This window comes from Rhinoraja longicauda, chromosome 10 (genome assembly GCF_053455715.1).
Source record: "Rhinoraja longicauda isolate Sanriku21f chromosome 10, sRhiLon1.1, whole genome shotgun sequence".
Taxonomy (NCBI): Eukaryota; Metazoa; Chordata; class Chondrichthyes; order Rajiformes; family Arhynchobatidae; genus Rhinoraja; species Rhinoraja longicauda.
This window is the reverse complement of record NC_135962.1, coordinates 23,565,085-23,584,256: the sequence shown is the minus strand read 5'-3', so window position 1 is coordinate 23,584,256 and position 19,172 is coordinate 23,565,085. Positions and strand designations below refer to the sequence as shown.

At 42.4% G+C, this 19,172-nt stretch overlaps 1 protein-coding gene and 1 long non-coding RNA gene across 3 annotated transcripts in view; one reads left to right on the top strand and one right to left on the bottom strand.

The window, feature by feature from the left end:
* Positions 1–8,045, bottom strand: part of dph6 (diphthamine biosynthesis 6) — a 208,677-nt gene extending 200,632 nt beyond the window's left edge. Inside the window, exons 1-3 of one of the 2 annotated variants that reach the window (XM_078406398.1) lie at positions 7,681–8,045; positions 6,058–6,152; positions 4,038–4,222 (exon numbers count right to left, since the gene is read on the bottom strand). In XM_078406398.1, coding sequence (XP_078262524.1) covers positions 4,038–4,222; positions 6,058–6,152; positions 7,681–7,703 — 303 coding nt within the window. In that variant the 5' untranslated portion in view covers positions 7,704–8,045. The remainder of the gene's footprint in view (positions 1–4,037; positions 4,223–6,057; positions 6,153–7,680) is intronic. The other variant, XM_078406399.1, reaches the window with a different exon arrangement.
* Positions 8,046–8,302: 257 nt separating this feature from the next.
* Positions 8,303–18,953, top strand: LOC144597625 (uncharacterized). The gene is made up of 4 exons (XR_013547773.1): positions 8,303–8,761; positions 12,111–12,183; positions 15,618–15,670; positions 17,610–18,953. It is a non-coding gene; the product is annotated as an uncharacterized LOC144597625 (long non-coding RNA).
* Positions 18,954–19,172: the final 219 nt, after the last annotated feature.

Below are 19,172 nucleotides of genomic sequence, written 5' to 3'. Positions count from 1 at the left end.
GAGAAAGGAAACAGGGCAGAATATAATATAATAGTTACAAAGAAAGTACAGGTAAAAATAGAGCAACGGCCACGATGAGGTAGATTGAGAGATCGGAATACATCCATACCTTATGAGAGATCTATTCAAGAGTTTGATAACAGCAGGGTAAAGCTCTTCTTGAATCTAGTGGCGTGTGCTTTTGTATTTTCAATAGAAGCTTGTTTTTGTATCTTCTGATTGATAGGAGAGATGAGGAGGGAATGACTAGGATGCGAGCACTCCTTGATTATGTTGGCTGCTTTCCCAAGGCAGTGTGGAGTGTAGATGGAGTCAATAAGGAGAGAGCCTAGTTGCATGATGAGCTGGACTACATTCACAACTCTCTGCAATTTCTAGCAGACATGGGCAGAGCAAGCAGTGATGCATCCCAATGAGATGCTTTCTATGGTACATCTGTAAAAATCAATAACAGGCATTGGGGATATTCCAATCTTTGTTAGCCTTCTGAGCAAGTAGAGGTTCATCCATGGTTTCTGGTTGGGGAATACTTGATTATCTTCAATGACATGCATTCTTCTACAAACTTGCTGATGAAGTATGTGATGGCAGTGGTTTCCTTGAGTGACTGCTTATTCCTTGAATAAGGACCTGTCCATTTACTCAAAGCAATCACAAAGGATTTCATCTGTTTTCACAGACCAGCATTGTAGTACAAATTTCTGTGCTGGAACCTCATGCTTCAGTGTTTGCTTTTCAGCAGGGAGTATACACAAAGCTAGGTGGTCAGGTTTCCCAAAATGCAGGCAAGGGATGGAGCAATAATCTTTGATGGTTGTGTTGCAGTTGTCAAGGGTGTATGGGCCTCTGGTGGGTCAGACGTTTTGATAATACCTTGGTAGCACACACTTACGATTGGTGTAATTGAAGTTCCTGCGCTATGGTAAACAGGGCCACAGGGTACTTATTTCAAGGCTATTGGTATAGTTGATCCAGTGCAAGCTTCATACCCACAAGCGAAAGGTGTAAACTGTTGTCAGTCAAAGTGAATTTCAGCAGCAATCAATTTGGATGGCACGTCACCATCAGATATTCCAGGTCCGGGGAGCAGGAACCTGCCAGGACTGCCATGTCCACACACCACGTGGTATTGATTAGGAAGCAGACACCCACCTCTTGCCTTGCCAGAGGAGGCCTTACAGTCTATCAGGTGAATTGAGAAGCCCTCCGATCGTATGGCAGTGTCAGATGAAGCAGGTGTGAGCCATGTCTCTGTGAAGCAGAGCACACAGCCTTCTCTCAGTTTGCTAAGGAAGGTGAGTCTAGACTTAAATTCTTCCAGCTTGAATTTAATGGCTTGTTCCTTAAAGGTCAATCAACCCAACCCTAGGAATTCCTCAGGACAAGATCCAAGGCCCAATTCTCCTCACATGATTCATTAAACATCACGTTCCTTCCATCATTAGGTTAAAAGTGGTCCCAGAAACCTTTTCATCATCTACAAATCTAGAAGTCATGTCTTCTCCAATTCCCTACTTCAATGCACCTCCAACAATTCTCATGAAGCTTGACACCATCCAGAACAAAGTGGTCAATGGTCAATTCAATTGGCATATCATCAAACATACCAAACATACATTGTTTCCATCACCAGCACACATTATTTTCCCAACAACCTCTTAGAGCTCCTCATAAAACTGCAACTGTTACCAGCAGAAGGGATCAGATACAAGAGTGTGCTTCTCTATCTGCAAATTGTGATTGCAGTCACACACATGTGGGTTACAAACCCACTGACTCCAACAACTATCTCAACTACACTTCTTCCCGGCCTGCTTCCTGCAAAGACTCTATTCCCTACTCCCAATTCCTCTGTCTATGCCGCATCTGCGCCCAAGCTAAGGTATTCCATACTAGAACATCCGAGATGTCCTCTTCTTAGGCCCCCTCGGTCATGGCTGACCATGGGTGATACATCCTAGTTGGCTGCTTGCTCCACACCTCGGCTAGAGCAGCGTCGCTTGTGGCTGAAAAGACCAATGCGGGAGTGACAGTCTCTGTCGCAAAGGTCAAATTTGTGTGTGTTCTCTGGTCTGTTGAAGTTGCTGCGCTCCTTTCTGCCTGCCCGCTTGTCTGCCGCTGCGTTCATCAGTTTCTCTTCCCCCGTTTTGAGATGTTGGTTCAGGGTACCTCTCCACCTCGTACGGTCAGCTGCAAGGCTCTCCCAGGACTCCACATCGATGTTGAGTGCCTTCAAATCTCTCTTGCAGACATCCTTGTAACGTAGCTGTGGGCAGCCGATGGTTCTCCTCCCAGATGTCAGCTCTCCTTAGAGGATGTCTTTTGGAATACGGCCATCCTCCTTGCGGTGGACATGGCCCAGCCATGCGCTGCCTGAGTAGAGTGTACATTCTCGGAAGGCCAGCGCGAGACAGAATCTCGGCGTTGGACACTCTGTCTTGCCAGGATATACCCAGAATATGGCGATATTCCCTGGATAACTCATCCCTTCCCACCCAAACCACCCCCTCCGCAGGTACCTTCACCTGCAAATACCGAAGATGCAACACCTGTCGCTATACCTCCTCCCTCGACTATGTCCAGACAGTCCTTTCAGGTTAGGCAGAAGTTCACTTGCACCTCCTCCAACCTCATCTACTGTATATGTTGTTCAAGATGTGGACTCATACATCGGCGAGACCAAACGCAGACTGGGCGATCGTTTCGCGGAACACCTTCGCTCAGCCGCATGAACCAACCTGATCTCCCAGTTGCTGGACACTTTAATTCTCCTTCCCATTCCTACACAAACCTTTCTGTCCTCGATCTCCTCCATTGTCAGAGTGAGGTTAAACGCAAATTGGAGAAACAGTACCTCATATTTCACTTGGGCAGCTTACAGCCCAATGGTATGAATATTGATTTCTCTCACTTCAAGTAGCCCCGGCATTCCCTCTCTCTCGATCACTTCCCCACCCAAGTTGCACTAGCTTCTCATTTTCACCCTACAAACAGCTTACAAAGGCCTGTTTCCTTTATCGTCATTACTTTTTTGTATATCTTTCATTCATTGTTCTTTATCTCTCCACATCACCGTCTATATCTCTCGTTTCCCTTATCCCTAACCAGTCTGAAGCAGGGTCTTGACCTGAAACGTCACCCATTCCTTTTCTCCAGCGATAATGCCTGTCCCGCTGTGTTACTCCAGCTTTTTGTATCTATCTTCGGTTTAAACCAGCATCTGCAGTTCCTTCTTGCACACCATATTGACGAATTATATTATAATTTCTCTTCCATGGCTGGTTCAAGTCCTAGAACTCCTTATTCACACACATGACAAAAAGTAGTTCAAGAAGACAGCTCACCACATTTTTAGGGGATGACATTTTTAGTTTTTGCCTTGTTGGGATGTCCACATCCCACAGAATTTTTTTTTTTTTAAATCACAGGATGGTGATTCACAAACCACATCCTACATTTCTATTATGAGAAATTTCACATCCAAGTACAAAACAATCTACATCTGAGTTTGGCTTTTTTTGTCACGCCAAGTAACCAATTGTGCGAAACAATTAGATTACTCTCAAATGATCTCAAAGTGTGGGGAAATTGTGTGTGAATTGCACTTCACAAAGTGGTGCGAGATCTGACCCCGAAATAAACGTCACAACAGGTTGGCTTCACTGTCATCACAACAGAACTGCAAGTTCAATGTATGTTTAGATTTACAGCACCCTGGCAACCTTTTCATTTATAATACAAATCGAGCAATCTAGTTGTTTCACTGCCACAATTAAATTTGAATCGCCTAACAAGATTCTACGGATACATTTTCAGAATACAATGGAGCCACTGCGGGTTATGAATTGCCCAACTTGGTCTCAGATCAGTATTTGAATCCATTGCAGAAAAAGTATGCATTGCATCTGCTTTGGTTAAAAACAAACTGTCCAATCTAATCCTATTTTCCAACTCTTGATTCATAGCCCTGCACTCATGGCACATCAATATCACATCCAATAAAAAGCATCGGGTTTTTAAAATATCCTTGCAAGTACCTTGATCTGCTTCAAAAGATGGTAGAGGTCTTCCACTTCATCACCTTCGCATTCCGTGTAGTCTTTTCCTATTGCTACAGAGCTCCCTTTAATAGTGCGCCGATACATTGGGAGGCCAATAGCTTCTGAATAGAGATCTATGGCTTCGTGTCCCACAGTCTGATACATGTAACTGTCAAGCTCATCTGCAAGAATAAACATTCAATAAAAGAGTTATTTCAGAAGAACACGGTCAATGAATTTTGCTAAATCCTGTACTCATTTTTTAAATAAGTTAAAAACAAAATAGTTTGACATTTGTTGAACTAAATGCTGTGTTTAATATTTATTGAGAAAAAATAAACCTTTTCTGTAAAAAAAATCAGATTGTAGGCTTCAAGTAATGGTAGAGCAAAATACTGATATCAGTCTGAAGAAGGGTCTCGACCCGAAACATGAGTCTGAAGAAGGGTCTCGACCCACAACATCACCCATTCCTTTGCTCCAGAGATGCTGCCTGTCCTGCTGAGTTACTTCAGCATTTTGTGTCTACCTTCGATTTAAACCAGCATCTGCAGTTCTTCCCTACACATACTGATATCAGTAATGGTTTCAGAGACCAGCTCCATCAATATTCTGAGAGGTCATCACAAACTCAATACTTTGACTGTAAGAACACATTAGAGGCTGGTCATCTGTGGCAAGTGATTCGCCTTCTGAAATAAAGCTAGTTTGACAAAATCCTGATTGCACCAAATTTGTAACATTGTGAGCATTTCAGGTTGCTGCACCTCAAGGATTCATTGTCCTTGGACACAATGCAGAGCGCACACACACACACAGAATGAGAGCTGTATTCCAAGGATTAAATTACAAGGCGAATATAGGAAGTAGAGTTGTATTCCCCAGAAATTAGAATTGAGAGATAATTTCAAACAAGTGACAGATTTATTACATGACTTCAACTCCATGAGTTTTGTCTTTAGCTGAGTTGTTGCAGGGACTCAACAAATCAGAAACATCTGTGGAGGGAAATAACTGAAGATGGGTCCTGACCCAAAAAGTCACCAGTCCATTTCTCTCCGCACACATTGCCTGACCTTCTGACTGACTCCAGCAATCTGTATTTTGCTCAGGATTCCCGCATCTAGTCTACTAATAAAGACACAGAAAAACTGGAGTAATTCAGCAGATCAGGTAGCATTTCTGGAGAACGTGGATAGATGATGTCTCAGGTCAGAACCCATCCGGTTCATCACCACATACTCAAGACCAATTAGGAACAGCCAAAAAAATCCAACATTGCTTGAACCCCTCAGGATGATGCATTTTTATTTCAGATTTTCAGCGCTCAACTTTTTTCTTTTTTTTTTACAGCCTGCAAAGGCATTTTTTCCCCACACTTCATCTAAGACCTGTGTAGTCCCATCAGGACCTACCCCACTAGATTTCCCATTAACACAATATCTCTCAGCAACATTGCATGAAAATATATCACATCCACTTGCACCAATAACATTGGTCTGCCGCCATCTATCTTTACAGTCCATGTCCCTGACACATCATGGTATATGAAGAAATGTCCCGAATCGAAACATCACCTATCCATGTTCTCCGAGCATGCTGCCTGACCTACTATGTTACTCCAGCATTTTGTGTCCTTTTTTTGTAAACAAGCATCTGCAGTTCCTTCTTTCAACATCATAGTTCATGTACAATATAACATATTTGATGTATTGAAGGTTGGGGATTTCCAGAATGAGACATTACCTGGGGATTAGTGCTCAAGTGTGATTATTAGCATCTGGGAATAACTGCGAGGCCTCCTAAATTATAATTCCCTATTAAGCAAAGTGCTCATACTTGACAATAAAGTGCACAACCTGTAATGTCCACATATTTAAGCCTGATCCATAAGGGAACTAGTTTGTTCACTTGACCAGTGCACATTAAATTGTGAAGTATAAATCTATCTCATTTTGCAAGGTGCAAAGACGATACAGGTTGCATATCTGATGTATTAATATAAAAAAAGGTTTACCTTTATGATTGTCAGGTCTTAAATTACCTAAAGCCACAACTTCATGTCCAGCTGCCACACACTGCATCATATTATAACAGCTGTCCTTTCCACCACTACAAAGAAAAATTAAAAATCAATTCAGTTTCATCAAACGTACAGCTAATAAGCCTCTCCGGCACCAACATCACCACATATTCCATTAAAGTTAAAGTTCAGTTGGCCAGGAAACCATCGGAAAAAGGCACAAAGTGCAGGAGTAACACAGTGGGTCATGCAGCATCTCTGGAGAACATGGATAGGTGACAGATTGGGTCAGGATCTTTCTTCAGACTGATTGTTGGGGGTGTGGGAGAAGGCTAGAAGAGAGGAGGGGCAAGACAAAGTGTGGCATGTAATGGGTGAATACAAGCGGGGGAAAGGGGAGGGTTGATGGGCTGATGATTGAACAAAGGCCAAAGATCCCAAAAAAAAGTGAGACAAACGGACTGAAGACTTACAAATTTTGAAGCTGGAAGGAATGAAGATGGAGAGGGGAGAAATTGATGAGAGTTCAGGTAGGGCACAGAAACATTCACTGGAGGTGACGAGCATTTTCCTCGGCAGACTGGCTTGAGAACATTTCAGAAGAGCTCAGCAAAACTGAGGTTGTAAAGGAGCTGGAAAATGTATAATCTTTAAGGTACTGATTAGGAGCTCAAATCAGGATCAAATGGTATGTTGAAGACTGATCTTCCTATTGTTTGGGGCACACACAAGCTCGATGAAGAAATGACAAACGCAGTCTGATTACACAGTAGGATGAAAGCTAATCTCACATCTACCAGGATGTTAGTAAATGCCAATAAATAAATAAGAGGGCAGAACAGGAATAGATCCATGTTAGACTAGAATTGGCAGTACAAGGCAAGGTAAATCATTGCTGGAGGTATCACTGCTGTGGTTGGACAGGTAAAAGAGAACCAAAATAAAATCCAACGGATATAATTGGCATAGGATGGCATGGAGCATCACATTAAAGGCACAGATTTGAAGATGAACGTTAAGGAATGATGTAGCAGTCACACCAAATATCAACTGAGACTTTGAGTAAGGCAAAGTAAGGAAAATACTTTGATTAAGGATAGGCAAGGTAAAAATTGAGATGGTGCACTATTGCAGTACGAATTATATTGTTGAAGCAAATTTTTTTTGTAAGTTAAAAAGAATATCTGTGAAAGTGAAGGGTGGAGGTCTGCATGAGATGCATTTACAATTATGCCCAGTGTAGGTGCTCGGAAGAGAAGTTTGATAGCCTGCTGTTTAGTGGAAGTAGCATCTCGTGAACAAGGTTTGAGGCAAGAAGAGAAATTGGAAAATTGTGCTGGTTGAGTTTAACAATAGAAATATAGAATAGAATCCATTTTCATGGTAACATCTATCTGTTCTTTGTGCTAAGAATAGATAGACGGTGGAGCGAGTTGGCTGTGAAATGGGAAAAAAGCTCACTTAGCACTCCATTGTCATCCTGCATATCGGAGTAGTTCATGCAGCAAAGCCTGGCATAGTCTTTGCTATGAACTAGCCAGGCACAACAGGTGCAAGGATAAGTGGTAACCATAGAGACTATTCAATACTGCTGATGGCATGAAGATGTTAATTTACCTGACTAGAGCAATTACTCTCATTTTGATCAGAAGGAATGAATGAGACAGGATTTTCAAATTTACTGAGTTAAAAAAATCTTGTGTTCAACTTCTCTAAGGATTTGGCTAACTCGTCCTGCTCTCTTGAGTCCTAATATCTCTCTATCCTTCTCTCTCTCTCTATCCTTCTCTCTCTCTCTCTATCCTTCTCTCTCTCTCTCTATCCTTCTCTCTCTCTCTCTCTCTCCCTCCCTCCCTTCCTCTATCCTCTCTCCCCCCCCTCTATATGCTCTCCCTTTCCTTCTCTCAACCCCTCTACCTCTCTCTCCCCTATCCTCTCTCTCTCTCTCCTTCTATCTTCTCTTCCTCTCCCCCTTTATCCTCTCTATCCTCACCCTCTATCCTCTCTCTCCACCCATCCTCCCTTTATCTCTCTCTCTCCTCTATCTCCCTCTATCCCTCTCTCCCCTATCCTCTCTCCCTCTCTCTATCCTCTCACCCCCACTATCCGCTCTCTCCCCTCCCTCCCTCTATCCCCCTCTATCCCTCTATCCTCTCTCTCCCCCTCTATCCTCTCTCTCACCCTCCCTCCCCCTCCCTCTTTCCCCCTCTCTATCCTCTCTCCCCCTCTATCCTCTCTCTATCCTTCTCTCTCCCCCTCTATCCCTCCCTCCCTCTCCCCTCTATCCTCTCTCCCCTTCTCTCTCTCTATCCTCCCTCTCCTTCTCTCCTTTTCTCTCTCCTTTCCTCTCTCCTATCTCTCTCCCTCTCTCCTCTCTCTCTCCCTCTCTCTATCTCTCCCTCTCTCTATCTCTCCCTCTCTCTATCTCTCCCTCTCTCTATCTCTCCCTCTCTCTATCTCTCCTATCTCTCTCCTCTCTCTATCTCTCCCTCCCCCCTCTCTCTGCGACTGAAGCCATCGCCAAGGTCCCCGGGCCGAGGACCCCGATCCCGCTGCCCTGGGAGCGCCTGCGCTCATTGCCGAGCCCAGCAACGTCGCCGCGCCGACGCAAAGTCGTCTCCGGCCACCGGAGAGAGACGGCGGACACGGGGAACTCGGCGGCCCGCCAGCCCGCTGGGTTGAGCGGGGCTGTGTGAAGGTGACTGAGGGCGGAGGGAGTGAGGAAGCCCCAGCGAGGCGAGGCGAGGCGATGGCGGCGCCGTTTAAATTCATGGCGCAGCATCGGGACCCCGCGTCCCTGCGACACTCGCTGACATAACTTTACCGCTGACCAACATCCCGCGTCCCTGCGACACTCGCTGACATAACTTTACCGCTGACCAACATCCCGCGTCCCTGCGACACTCGCTGACATAACTCGGACTAAACTTATCCGAGCGCCTGCAGCAGTTTAGATGGAAGCCAAGCGCTGGTCTGTGCAGATGCTCCTGCGTGTCTCCAAACTAATGCATCAAAGAGCAGCGGCGTGATTAGAAATCCCTGAGATAGTTCACTCTGAGGGTACAGTGCAAAAAAAACCTTTTAATTAAATGTACACAGATATTGGTTTCTTTTGAACAACCAAATGTTAGAAAATGGTCCTTGGGGGCTAGCAGGCACACGGAGGGCCGAAGGGTTGCTTCAGTTTAGTTTATTGTCACGAGTACTGAGGTACAATTAAATGCTTTTTAACTGTGTGCTGTCCTGTCAGGGGGAAGCACCTGTCCCTATAACCTCCTCCCTCAACTCCGTCCAAGGACCTCAACAGTTCGTTCAGGTGCAGAAGTTTCACTTCCACCTCCATCCGCGGTCCCAGGTGTGGACTCTTACATATATGGGCGCGACCGAGCGCAGACTGGCCGATCGTTTCACTGAACACCTCCGCCGAGGCCGACGTGATCTCCCGGTTGCTAAACACTTTAATTTCCTTTCCCATTGCCATACTGACCTTTCTGTCCTGAGCCTCCTCCACTGTCAGAGTGAGGCCGAATGCAAATTGGAGGATATTTTGCTTGGGCAGCTTACAACCCAGCAATACGAACATTAATTTCTCTAACTTCAAGTAACCCTTGCTTTCCCTCTCTCTGTCCCTCCCCAACCCTAGTTCTCCAAATAGTTTCACTGTCCTGATTAATTTTACTGATTGTATGCCTCTTCCCTTCAGCCAAGAATGAACAATTCTATATTTCCTTGATCAACGTCTGCTTTGATCTGTCATTTTTACACCTAACCCTTGCATATCTCTAGTCTCTCCCCTGATTCTCAGTCTGAAGAAGTATCTTGACTCGAAACGTCATCCATTCCTTCTCTCCAGAAGGATGGTGGTTGCATAATTTACTTTTGTTGGGGTTAAAGGATCGAAGTACACAGTCCACCATAGTTTGTGATCTGATGTATTATTTAATGGTAATTTGTGGAGCAGTTGGTAACACACTTTTCCACGTTTCATAAGATTGTAGATTCGAGAACCATTGCAGAGATCTGCCCAGACAAATCTTGGGTAATACTGGTATGCTGTGCCGAAGAATACTGCGTTGTTTGAGTTGCCATCTTTTGGATGAAACATTTAGGTCCTATCACTTCTGAAGAAGGGTCTCGACCCGAGACGTCACCCATTCCTTCTCTCCTGAGATGCTGCCTGACCTGCTGAGTTACTCCAGCATTTTGTGAATAAAAACCTTCGATTTGTACCAGCATCTGCAGTTATTTTCTTACACTACCTGTTGCTCCACTGCGATTTCTCCTCAAGGTATGTCCACTTTGAAGAAGTTCTCTCTTCGACGAGAGTTTAGCAACATGCTCTCTCGCTGCTCCCCATCTGTGATTTCTCCTGCCCTCCTACTCTACGACCACATTTTGAAAAAAAGAGTCTGAAGAAGGATCTCGACCCGAAACGTCACCCATTCCTTCTCTCCTGAGATGTTGCCTGACCTGCTGAGTTACTCCAGCATTTTGTGAATAAATCACTTCTGGAAGGTAGAAGCAAAATATATCATTGCACTTGAATAGGGGAACTGAGATTTCTAAAGTGATTATCTGGTCATTATAATACTGCTGCTTTGTGAGGTTTGTTAATGTGCAAATCGGCAACTTGTTTCCAACATTACAACAGTGACCTCACTTAAAAAATACATCACTCGCCACAAAGTATTTTGAGATGCTGGGAAAGTTGCTATATTAATGCAAGTTCTTTTTCTTGATGTTCTTAATAATCACTTCCAAAGGCACCAATTTTGCCTAACATGAAAGCAAATGATAAGGAGCTGAAAGTGTCCGTGTCCTTTTGATCAAGTAATGGGTTCCATTTATTCACTCTATTTTCAGATAAAACACTGGCAGTAACAACGCACTCCAGCTGTGATTTGGAACCCTTTGCCAACATAGATGTTATAAATTTACCAGATTATGTTACATGTGCTGTTTTTAAACTTCACATATTTTGTGCTTGATTCACCTACAGATGGTGACTCATGTTTGACTTTAGTTCTGCCGTTGCTGATTTATCCCATCCAAATCAGAATTAACATCTATTTTTATAAGTTATTGAGTCATAGAATCATACAGCACAGAAATGTACTCTTCAGCCCACCATGTCAACACTAATTGTTGCACTTTCTATATTAATCCCATTTACCTGCCTTAATAACATTGGCTTCTGTGCATTACAAGCCAATACAAGTGCTTGTTTAGATGCTATGACAGCAGTTGCCTCAAGCACCTCTTCAGGCAACATGTTCCAGATTTCAACCATTCTTCACATGAAAATAATTCCCCTTCTGATCCCCTCTGAGTCTCTGACTTTCACCTTAAATTGATTTCTGCCGTAGACATGGGAAAAAGATTCTTACTATCTTCGATTCTTACTATTTATCTGTCTAACCCCTCATGATTTTGTATACCTATATTATTTCACTCCTCAGCTTCCTCAACTCTATAGAAAATCATCCTATTTGGAGCTTTAGTTTATTTTAGAGATACAGCGGGGGGAAAAGGCCCTTTAGCCCACCAAGTCTGCGCCGACCAACGATCCTCACATGCTAACACTATCCTACACACACTATGGACTATTTTTTACCAAGCCAATTAGCCTACAAACAGATATGTTTTTGGAGTGTGGGAGGTAATCGGAGATCAAGCAACTCTACCACTGCGCCACCGTGCCACCCTTAACAGTAAGGATGAATTACATTAAGTATTTTTGTACATCATTTGAATCAGAATCGTACAGAACTGTCCTAAAGTGCTCCATTCCAGGCAACATATTTATTCTACAGTGTTTCCAAATCTTTCTCACTGAAAGGTTGTGTTTTACCACAGATTGGTTTTTATGTCAGCCTACAATAACAACACAATCCTGTTCAAACCTTCAACCACATTACTGCAACTTACATTATCCCAAATTGATATCATTAGTGTACAGCCAACTGCCCCTTGAGTGTTAAACCATTCATTTCCATATTTTGCATGATAAATTGTGTGTGATTTGTAGTTTGCTTTTACCATGACAGGAGGTACCTGCAAACCTGGAGATTTGTTTCTGAAATGCCACCTTGAGCACAGGAGCTGTCAGCTGGATTTGAGGTCAGTGGTGAGGGAATGATACTCTTTACAGTTCTAAAAGAAAATTGCCCACAGAGCTACAGGGATCCCTGTGGCTTGAATTTCACTTTCTATGATGTTATTTGTTGCTAGATGCTAGTTCTTGAGATCCCAGGAATCAATAGACAGATATATCGTCAAGCAGGCTAAAGGGCCTGTCCCACTTAGGCGATTTTAAGGCGACTGCCGGCGACTAGGCTGTCGCTGAACGTTCGCCGGGGTGTCGTGGGCATGATCGTGAGGCATCTTCCAAAGATCGTAGTGGATCTCGGCGCGTCGCCGAGAAATCAAATGGTTTGAAATCTCTCGGCAACAGCTGGCTTGTCGCCAGGCATCGTAGCTTATTGCGGTCGCTGTCGCATGCTTTTCCCAGGTTTGATAGGTTCTCTTAAGATGCATTTACAAGCACATAATATTAAAATAAGTAAAGTCATTTCAAAATACCATAAAATGCTTGTGATTAACCAATTTATTTACCGTCAGGACATTTGACAGGTAGATTGGAGGCGACAGTTTGACGGTCAGGTAAGCGTGGGAATTTTCGCGATGTTTTTGGCCTCAGCCACTACATTTAAAGTGGGCTCCAAACCCAGATATTCAACCCAGAAACCAGATATGCATCTCCCTTACATTTTCAAAGAATGCCCACACACTTTTCACAAAAATCCACTGAATCACTTTTAATTTTTTTTTTTTAATACAGCTATTAGTAAACTGGAAGTAAATCCAGTTTATTCCTTGTTATAGTGAAGCTGGGGTTTTAAGTTACCCTTACAAGGTGTTATAGTTCAAAACTTTCAAGTACTTACTGACTTGTCAGTGATTTCAGCGAAAACCAGGACGCCAGAGAAGCATTGACAGTGTGGGAATTTACGCAATGTTTTTGGCCTCAGCCATTACATTTAAAGTGAGCTCCAAACCCAGATATGCAACTCAGAAACCAGATATACATCTCCCTTACATTTTCAAAGAATGCCCACACACATTTCACAAAAATCCACTGAACCACTTTTAATTTTTTTTTAATACAACTATTAATAAACTGGAAGTAAATCCTGTTTATTCCTTGTTACAGTGAAGCTTGGTTTTCAAGTAACCCATACAAGATGTTATAGTTCAAAACTCTCAAGTACTTACCGACTTGTCAATGATTTCAGCGAAAACCAGGACGCCGGAGAAACATTGACAGCGTAGGAATTTTCGCGATGTTTCAGAAGATGCTGTAATCTCGACCTGATTCGGCATTGTCGTGGTCATTGTCGTCGGGTAAAAGAAAAGTTTGGCGATCTGCCACGACTTTGACAGTCGCCGGCAGTCGCCAAAAAGATCGCCTAAGTGGGACAGGCCCTTAAGTGTCCAATTACAACATTATTGAGAAATTGTAATTTTCAGTGAATATTGCAAATATTTTTCAGAATGCTATAACATACACACAAAATTTTTAAAACTGAAATAACAAATTCTGTTTAAAACCATAGAATTGTACAATATTAATCTAAGAAAATTAGATTCCACACATGAAATTGACAATGACTGGTGTGCTGCAAAAAAAATCACTTAAACCTCATGAATCTACCATATTTGAAGGAATATATTTTAGCTAAAAACCTGAAATATCCATATTTTCATTGTTCAATATTGGGAGGGCAGGAACACATGAATTTTCATGTCTAATGGCTCCAAAATATGCTGTCTAAATTCGCCATTATAATTTTAACAGCAGAGTCACTGCAAATTGTGTCACTGCCAAAAATCCTTTATTTTATGGCTTAGATATCATTGTCATTTTTAAATTTCTTCTGAGGAGATGAGTATAATATTAATCAAGCTTAGTTTCAGCTCTTCATTATTGTCTAATATTAAGTTAATTGAAGTTAAAAGTGGCCAGAATCGTTCAAAGAATCTTCATTTTACAGATGAAGATTCATCTCACAGATCTACTCTGAATTGTGCTTGTAGATCAATGGTATGTTTTTGATCTTGGTGTTAGAGTTACGCAAGCTCCACTGTACCATTCAATGAATACCACTCATCTAAAAATTATGGCACAGTTACTGAGTGTGCTTTTAGGGAGATATTTTTGTTTCTTAAATGTGTAAATGTTGGCTATTATTTCTATGTGATTGTTCTTGTGTTTGATTGAGGAGTTGGCTGCGCCTAACGGCTGCGGCTCTCTGGCAGTCTGTTGTCTTTTTTTTTTGTTTGTGTCGGTGTTGGGATGGTTTTTGTTTCTGTTTTTGGCTGTGTATGTGTGGTGGGGGTGTGTGGTGGGGGTGTGGGGTGGGGTGGGGTGGGGGGTGGGGTGGGGTGGGGGGGTGGGGCGGGGGGAAACCTTTATTTTATTAGGTCTCTTCCCCGGGGCGCGGCTCGGCTGCGGGCCTTAACATTGCCGGCGCAGCTCGGCTGCGGGACGTTTCAGTGCCCGGTGCGGCTCGGCTGCGGGCCTTAACATTGCCGGCGCAGCTCGGCCGCGGGACGTTTCAGTGCCCGGTGCGGCTCGGCCGCTGGACTTAACATCGCCCGGTGCGGCCGCGGGACGTTTCAGTGCCCGGTGCGGCTTGGCCGCTGGACTTAACATCGTCAGCGCTGTTCGGCCGCGGGACGTTTCAGTGCCCGGTGCAGCTCGGCCGTTGGACTTAACATCGCCCGGTGTGGCCGCGGGACGTTTCGGTGCCCGGGGCGGCTCGGCCGGGGGGCCTTCCATCCCCTTGCGGGGGCTGTGCGTGTCGTTTGCCTCGGTAGGGGTCGAGCTGCCTGTCCGTGGGTGCGGGGGGAAGAGAGGGGAAGTTTTGTTGCCTCCATCACAGTGAGGGGGTGTTTGGAGTCACTGTGATGGATGTTTGTGTTGGGGTCGGGTGTCCTGTGTTCTTTTCTTTTTTGCTGTATTTTGTGTGACTGCTGAAATTTCGCTCGGTGTTGTGCCGAGTGACAATAAAGTGTTGTTATGTTATGTTATGTTATGTTATGTTATTAAGGGTGTCAGGAGAAAATAAAACTACTATAAACAAAGCTAGGAACACTGAATCGCCATGTTAGCAGATGTAAAGACAAACACCCTTGACAATTTAAGTCAAGACTCCCATGAGGATATTTGTTTTTAGAATGAGGTAAAGTGTAAAATCTCTGAAATAAAACAACAAATAGATTGCAGTTTCATTTTCAGTGTGTTACCATTTTGACAAGGATAGCGGAGTCAGGGGGTATGGGGAGAAGGCAGGAACGAGGTACTGATTGAGAATGATCAGCCATGATCACATTGAATGGTGGTGCTAGCTCGAAGGGCCGAATGGACTACTGCACCTATTGTCTATTGTCCATTGACATGGTATTCTATTTTGCACCTTTAAAAATGTTACTTTGCAAATGTTTATTCTAAGATTCAATAGTCCCTCTCTGAAACGGAATTTCTTTCAAAGGAATCTAAGATGTAAATTTCTCCATATTCAGCATGATGGTACGATGATTAAAGGTATGATTCAATTAAAACTATATATAATATCTGGAAAGGACATTTATGCATTTCCTCCATTGTGCTTGAGAATTTCATCAATTAATCTACTTTATTTATGTGTAATGCATTATGATGCATTATGTGATGAATGTTTCTGTAGATACTGAATTATCCATTGTCGATAATCAAAATACTGGTCCAAAACAATATAAAGTGTTGCAATAAATCAGTCTTTTTCCACAAGGCAAGCAGTAACATGGATCTAAATGCATCCACTTTATATTGCATTTCTCATGCACTTGCCCATTCTCTCAGCCTATCCAACTATGCTGGAGCATACCTGCATTCTCCTAACATTGCCTGGCTTTGTATTGTCTGCAAACCTGGATATAATATTTAATACCCACATCTAAATCACTGAAAAATGTGGCTGATTTCCTGGCGCTGGCTAGCGTAATATTTCCGGTACATGTCGCTGCTTGCCTCTTGGAAAAAGAAGAATTTGTTGACTCACTTTGTTATGCTTTGGTCCAATATTTTGATCTGCTTCACCATCTTTCTGTCTATGTTCATTCACCTTATGGAGGACCTGCTAAAAAGCGTTCTGAAAGTCAAGTGCACCTCGTTCAATGGCTCTCTGTCAACTATTCAGCTAATTACTTCCCCATGTACTTCCAGCAATATCATTTCTCTTTTGTAAATTTATGTTGATTTTCTCTGACCTTTCACATTGTTTGAGGTGCCATAGTGCATCGCGATGGCAGTCTCGCCAACGGTCTGTCTGTCTTTTCGCCTTTTTTTGTTATTTTTAGTGTGTTTTAAAAATATGTGTTAATGTTCTCGGGGGAAACCTCAATCTCTTACCTTGCCGGTGATGCGATTGTTTTCCGGATCATCATCTCTGGTCGCTCGGCGGCCTAACATAATGGAGCTAGCGTCCTTGCTCGGGACTGACTTTGAGCCGATCCATTGCCTGAGATCGATGCTCCATCCGCGGCCTGCGGACTTCAACATCGAGGAGTTTGCAGTCTCGGGTAGAGACCGATGTCGGGAGGCTCCAAAGAACGCAGAAGGTTTCGACCAGCCCCAACCCGGGTCCGATCGTCCGGTGCGGAGGAGCTGAGATTCTCCCCCGATGGTCAGCCCGACGCGAGGGCCCGACAGCGGGCTACGGTAATAAGATCGGCCCGTCAACGGAAGGCTCGAGGCCCCCGACCGCTGGAGGACAAAGAAGGGAAGAGGTTGAATTTTTTTTCGCCTTCCATCACAGTAAGGAATATGGAGGAGTCACTGTGGTGGATGTTCATGTTAAAATGTATTTTGTGTGATCTGTTGCTTTTTATTGGTATGAACAGATATAACAGCTTTATTTGTCGTTCGGTACCGAAGTACCGAACGAAACTACATAGCAGTCATAGAAAAAAAGAACACAAGACACATATATCAATTGAAATTCCTCGTATGTTGCAAAACATACTTGGCTAATAAAGTATGATTATGATAATTTGTAATGGACTCTGGCATTTTCTCTAACTCACATTGTAAGACTATCTAATCTATAATTCCCTGTTTACTTTTTGCTCTCCTTTTTAAAATAGTGGGTCAAATAATAGTGGGTCCATTTGAACATTTGAACATTTCTGGACTATATGGATTTTTTTTTTTAAATGTCCATGAATCCAATTATTTTTTCTAAGACAAATCTAGGATTTAGATTATCAAATCCAAGGGATTTGATCTTCAACCCTGCAAATTTTCTGAATGCCATTTCCCTACTAATACTGACTTAATTCAGTTCCTCTTGCTCAATAGACTCTATTCCCCTACATTTGTGGGAGGTTATTCATTTCCTCCTTTGTGAAGATAGAACATAAATAACTATTTCATTAGTTTGCTTGTTCCCCATTATTAAAGCCCCCATTTCTAACTAAATACCTTTTTTTTTTAATGATCCAAGGTACTGAAGTAACTCAGCGGGTCAGGCAACATCTCTGGAGAACATGGGTAGATGACATTTCAGATCGGGATCCTTCTTCAGAACTAAACAACTTAACATTTGTTTTCCGCAATCCTTTTCCTTTTGCTGAATTCTGAGCAGTTCCCATTTCTAAAGTTTGCAGCTTTTCCAGTTTTATTTTTGCACCAGACAGGACTGAACAGCTGCTGCAACTCATTCATTTTCTCTTGAACTGTTTAATTAATGATTTAATTAATTTATATTAGTTAAATCTGTTTAAAAATACATTTATTTGAAGAAAATCATTTATATCTATTGAACTATTTTTTAATGTCTCTGCTTAAATGCAAAGCCCATCAATGTAGATCAGGGGCAGTGCTTTACTGCAGCAGTGAGACGTGCACTCAGTTCAAGTCCCAGGACTGCAACGGGTTGGTTCAGCAGGAAGGATTGTGGGGCTTTGAGTAAAAGATTCGTTGGCAGGGTCGATTACGATTTACCTCATTATTTCAATTGAAAGCCTTTTTCACAAATCAACCCTTTATATGTAAGCAATTAACTTTATGTCCAAATTATAATCCTCAGCTAAAAACGGGAAACCGACATTTTCTCCAATTAATGACAATTTTGGGGTCGACATTCCTGCTCTAGCTTTCCATGCTTCCTGATTCCAAAACTTCCACGAAAGGACCAACAAATGAAGTGAAATTAAAAATGTTTTTGTGAAAGCACAATTCATTTCAAAATCTGCATATTATTCCAAGATCAAGTCCCACATTACAAATATTTGGCTGACCAAGACTGATTTTTTTTCCATCAATATCATAGTCATGCCAAAATATAGATTGAGTTAAGAAATGAGAATATCACCTTTAGGATGTTGAATGAAAACAAATAGCTAGCATCTGAAATATCCCCCTGTTCATAAACAACACAAGCTAAGAGTGAATAAAAACCACAACACAATGAGTGGGATAATGGGATTTCTACACATGAACTCATATATGTGAATGGGAGGGTGAGATTGTTGTACACAGAACAGTGTGGTGGGGATTTCAACAAGGTAGGTGAGTGATGTGGTGGGATTTTTGCACAATGAAAGCCTTGTGTGAATGGAATGATGGAAATAGAAATGAATTGTACAGAATTGATACGCTGCAAAATATTTACTATATGTCAAAGTTCCCATCTCATCTCATTTTAACAAGTATAATGATATATGACTTTATAATTATTTTTGAGACGGAAAAATATTTGAAGATGTGGAAATTAAAGTATGTGGGGATCTTAAGATGCGGCTTATTATAATGTAATAAATGCCTAATATTCAAGTAGCACAAATAGTTTGCATGTGTCCTGAATATATTGAAATAAACCCTTTATGATTACACTTTGCTATTTTCAGTGGAAATTATTTACTGCTATTAAAATAATTAATTATCACTAACATTTATTTTCACATTGCCAGTGCTGATATCAGTACAAAAACCATTTTGGTAAAATTAATTCCGCTAATATGATAGAGGTTAAAGTGATATTTACAGAGAGAGCTGATAAACTTAT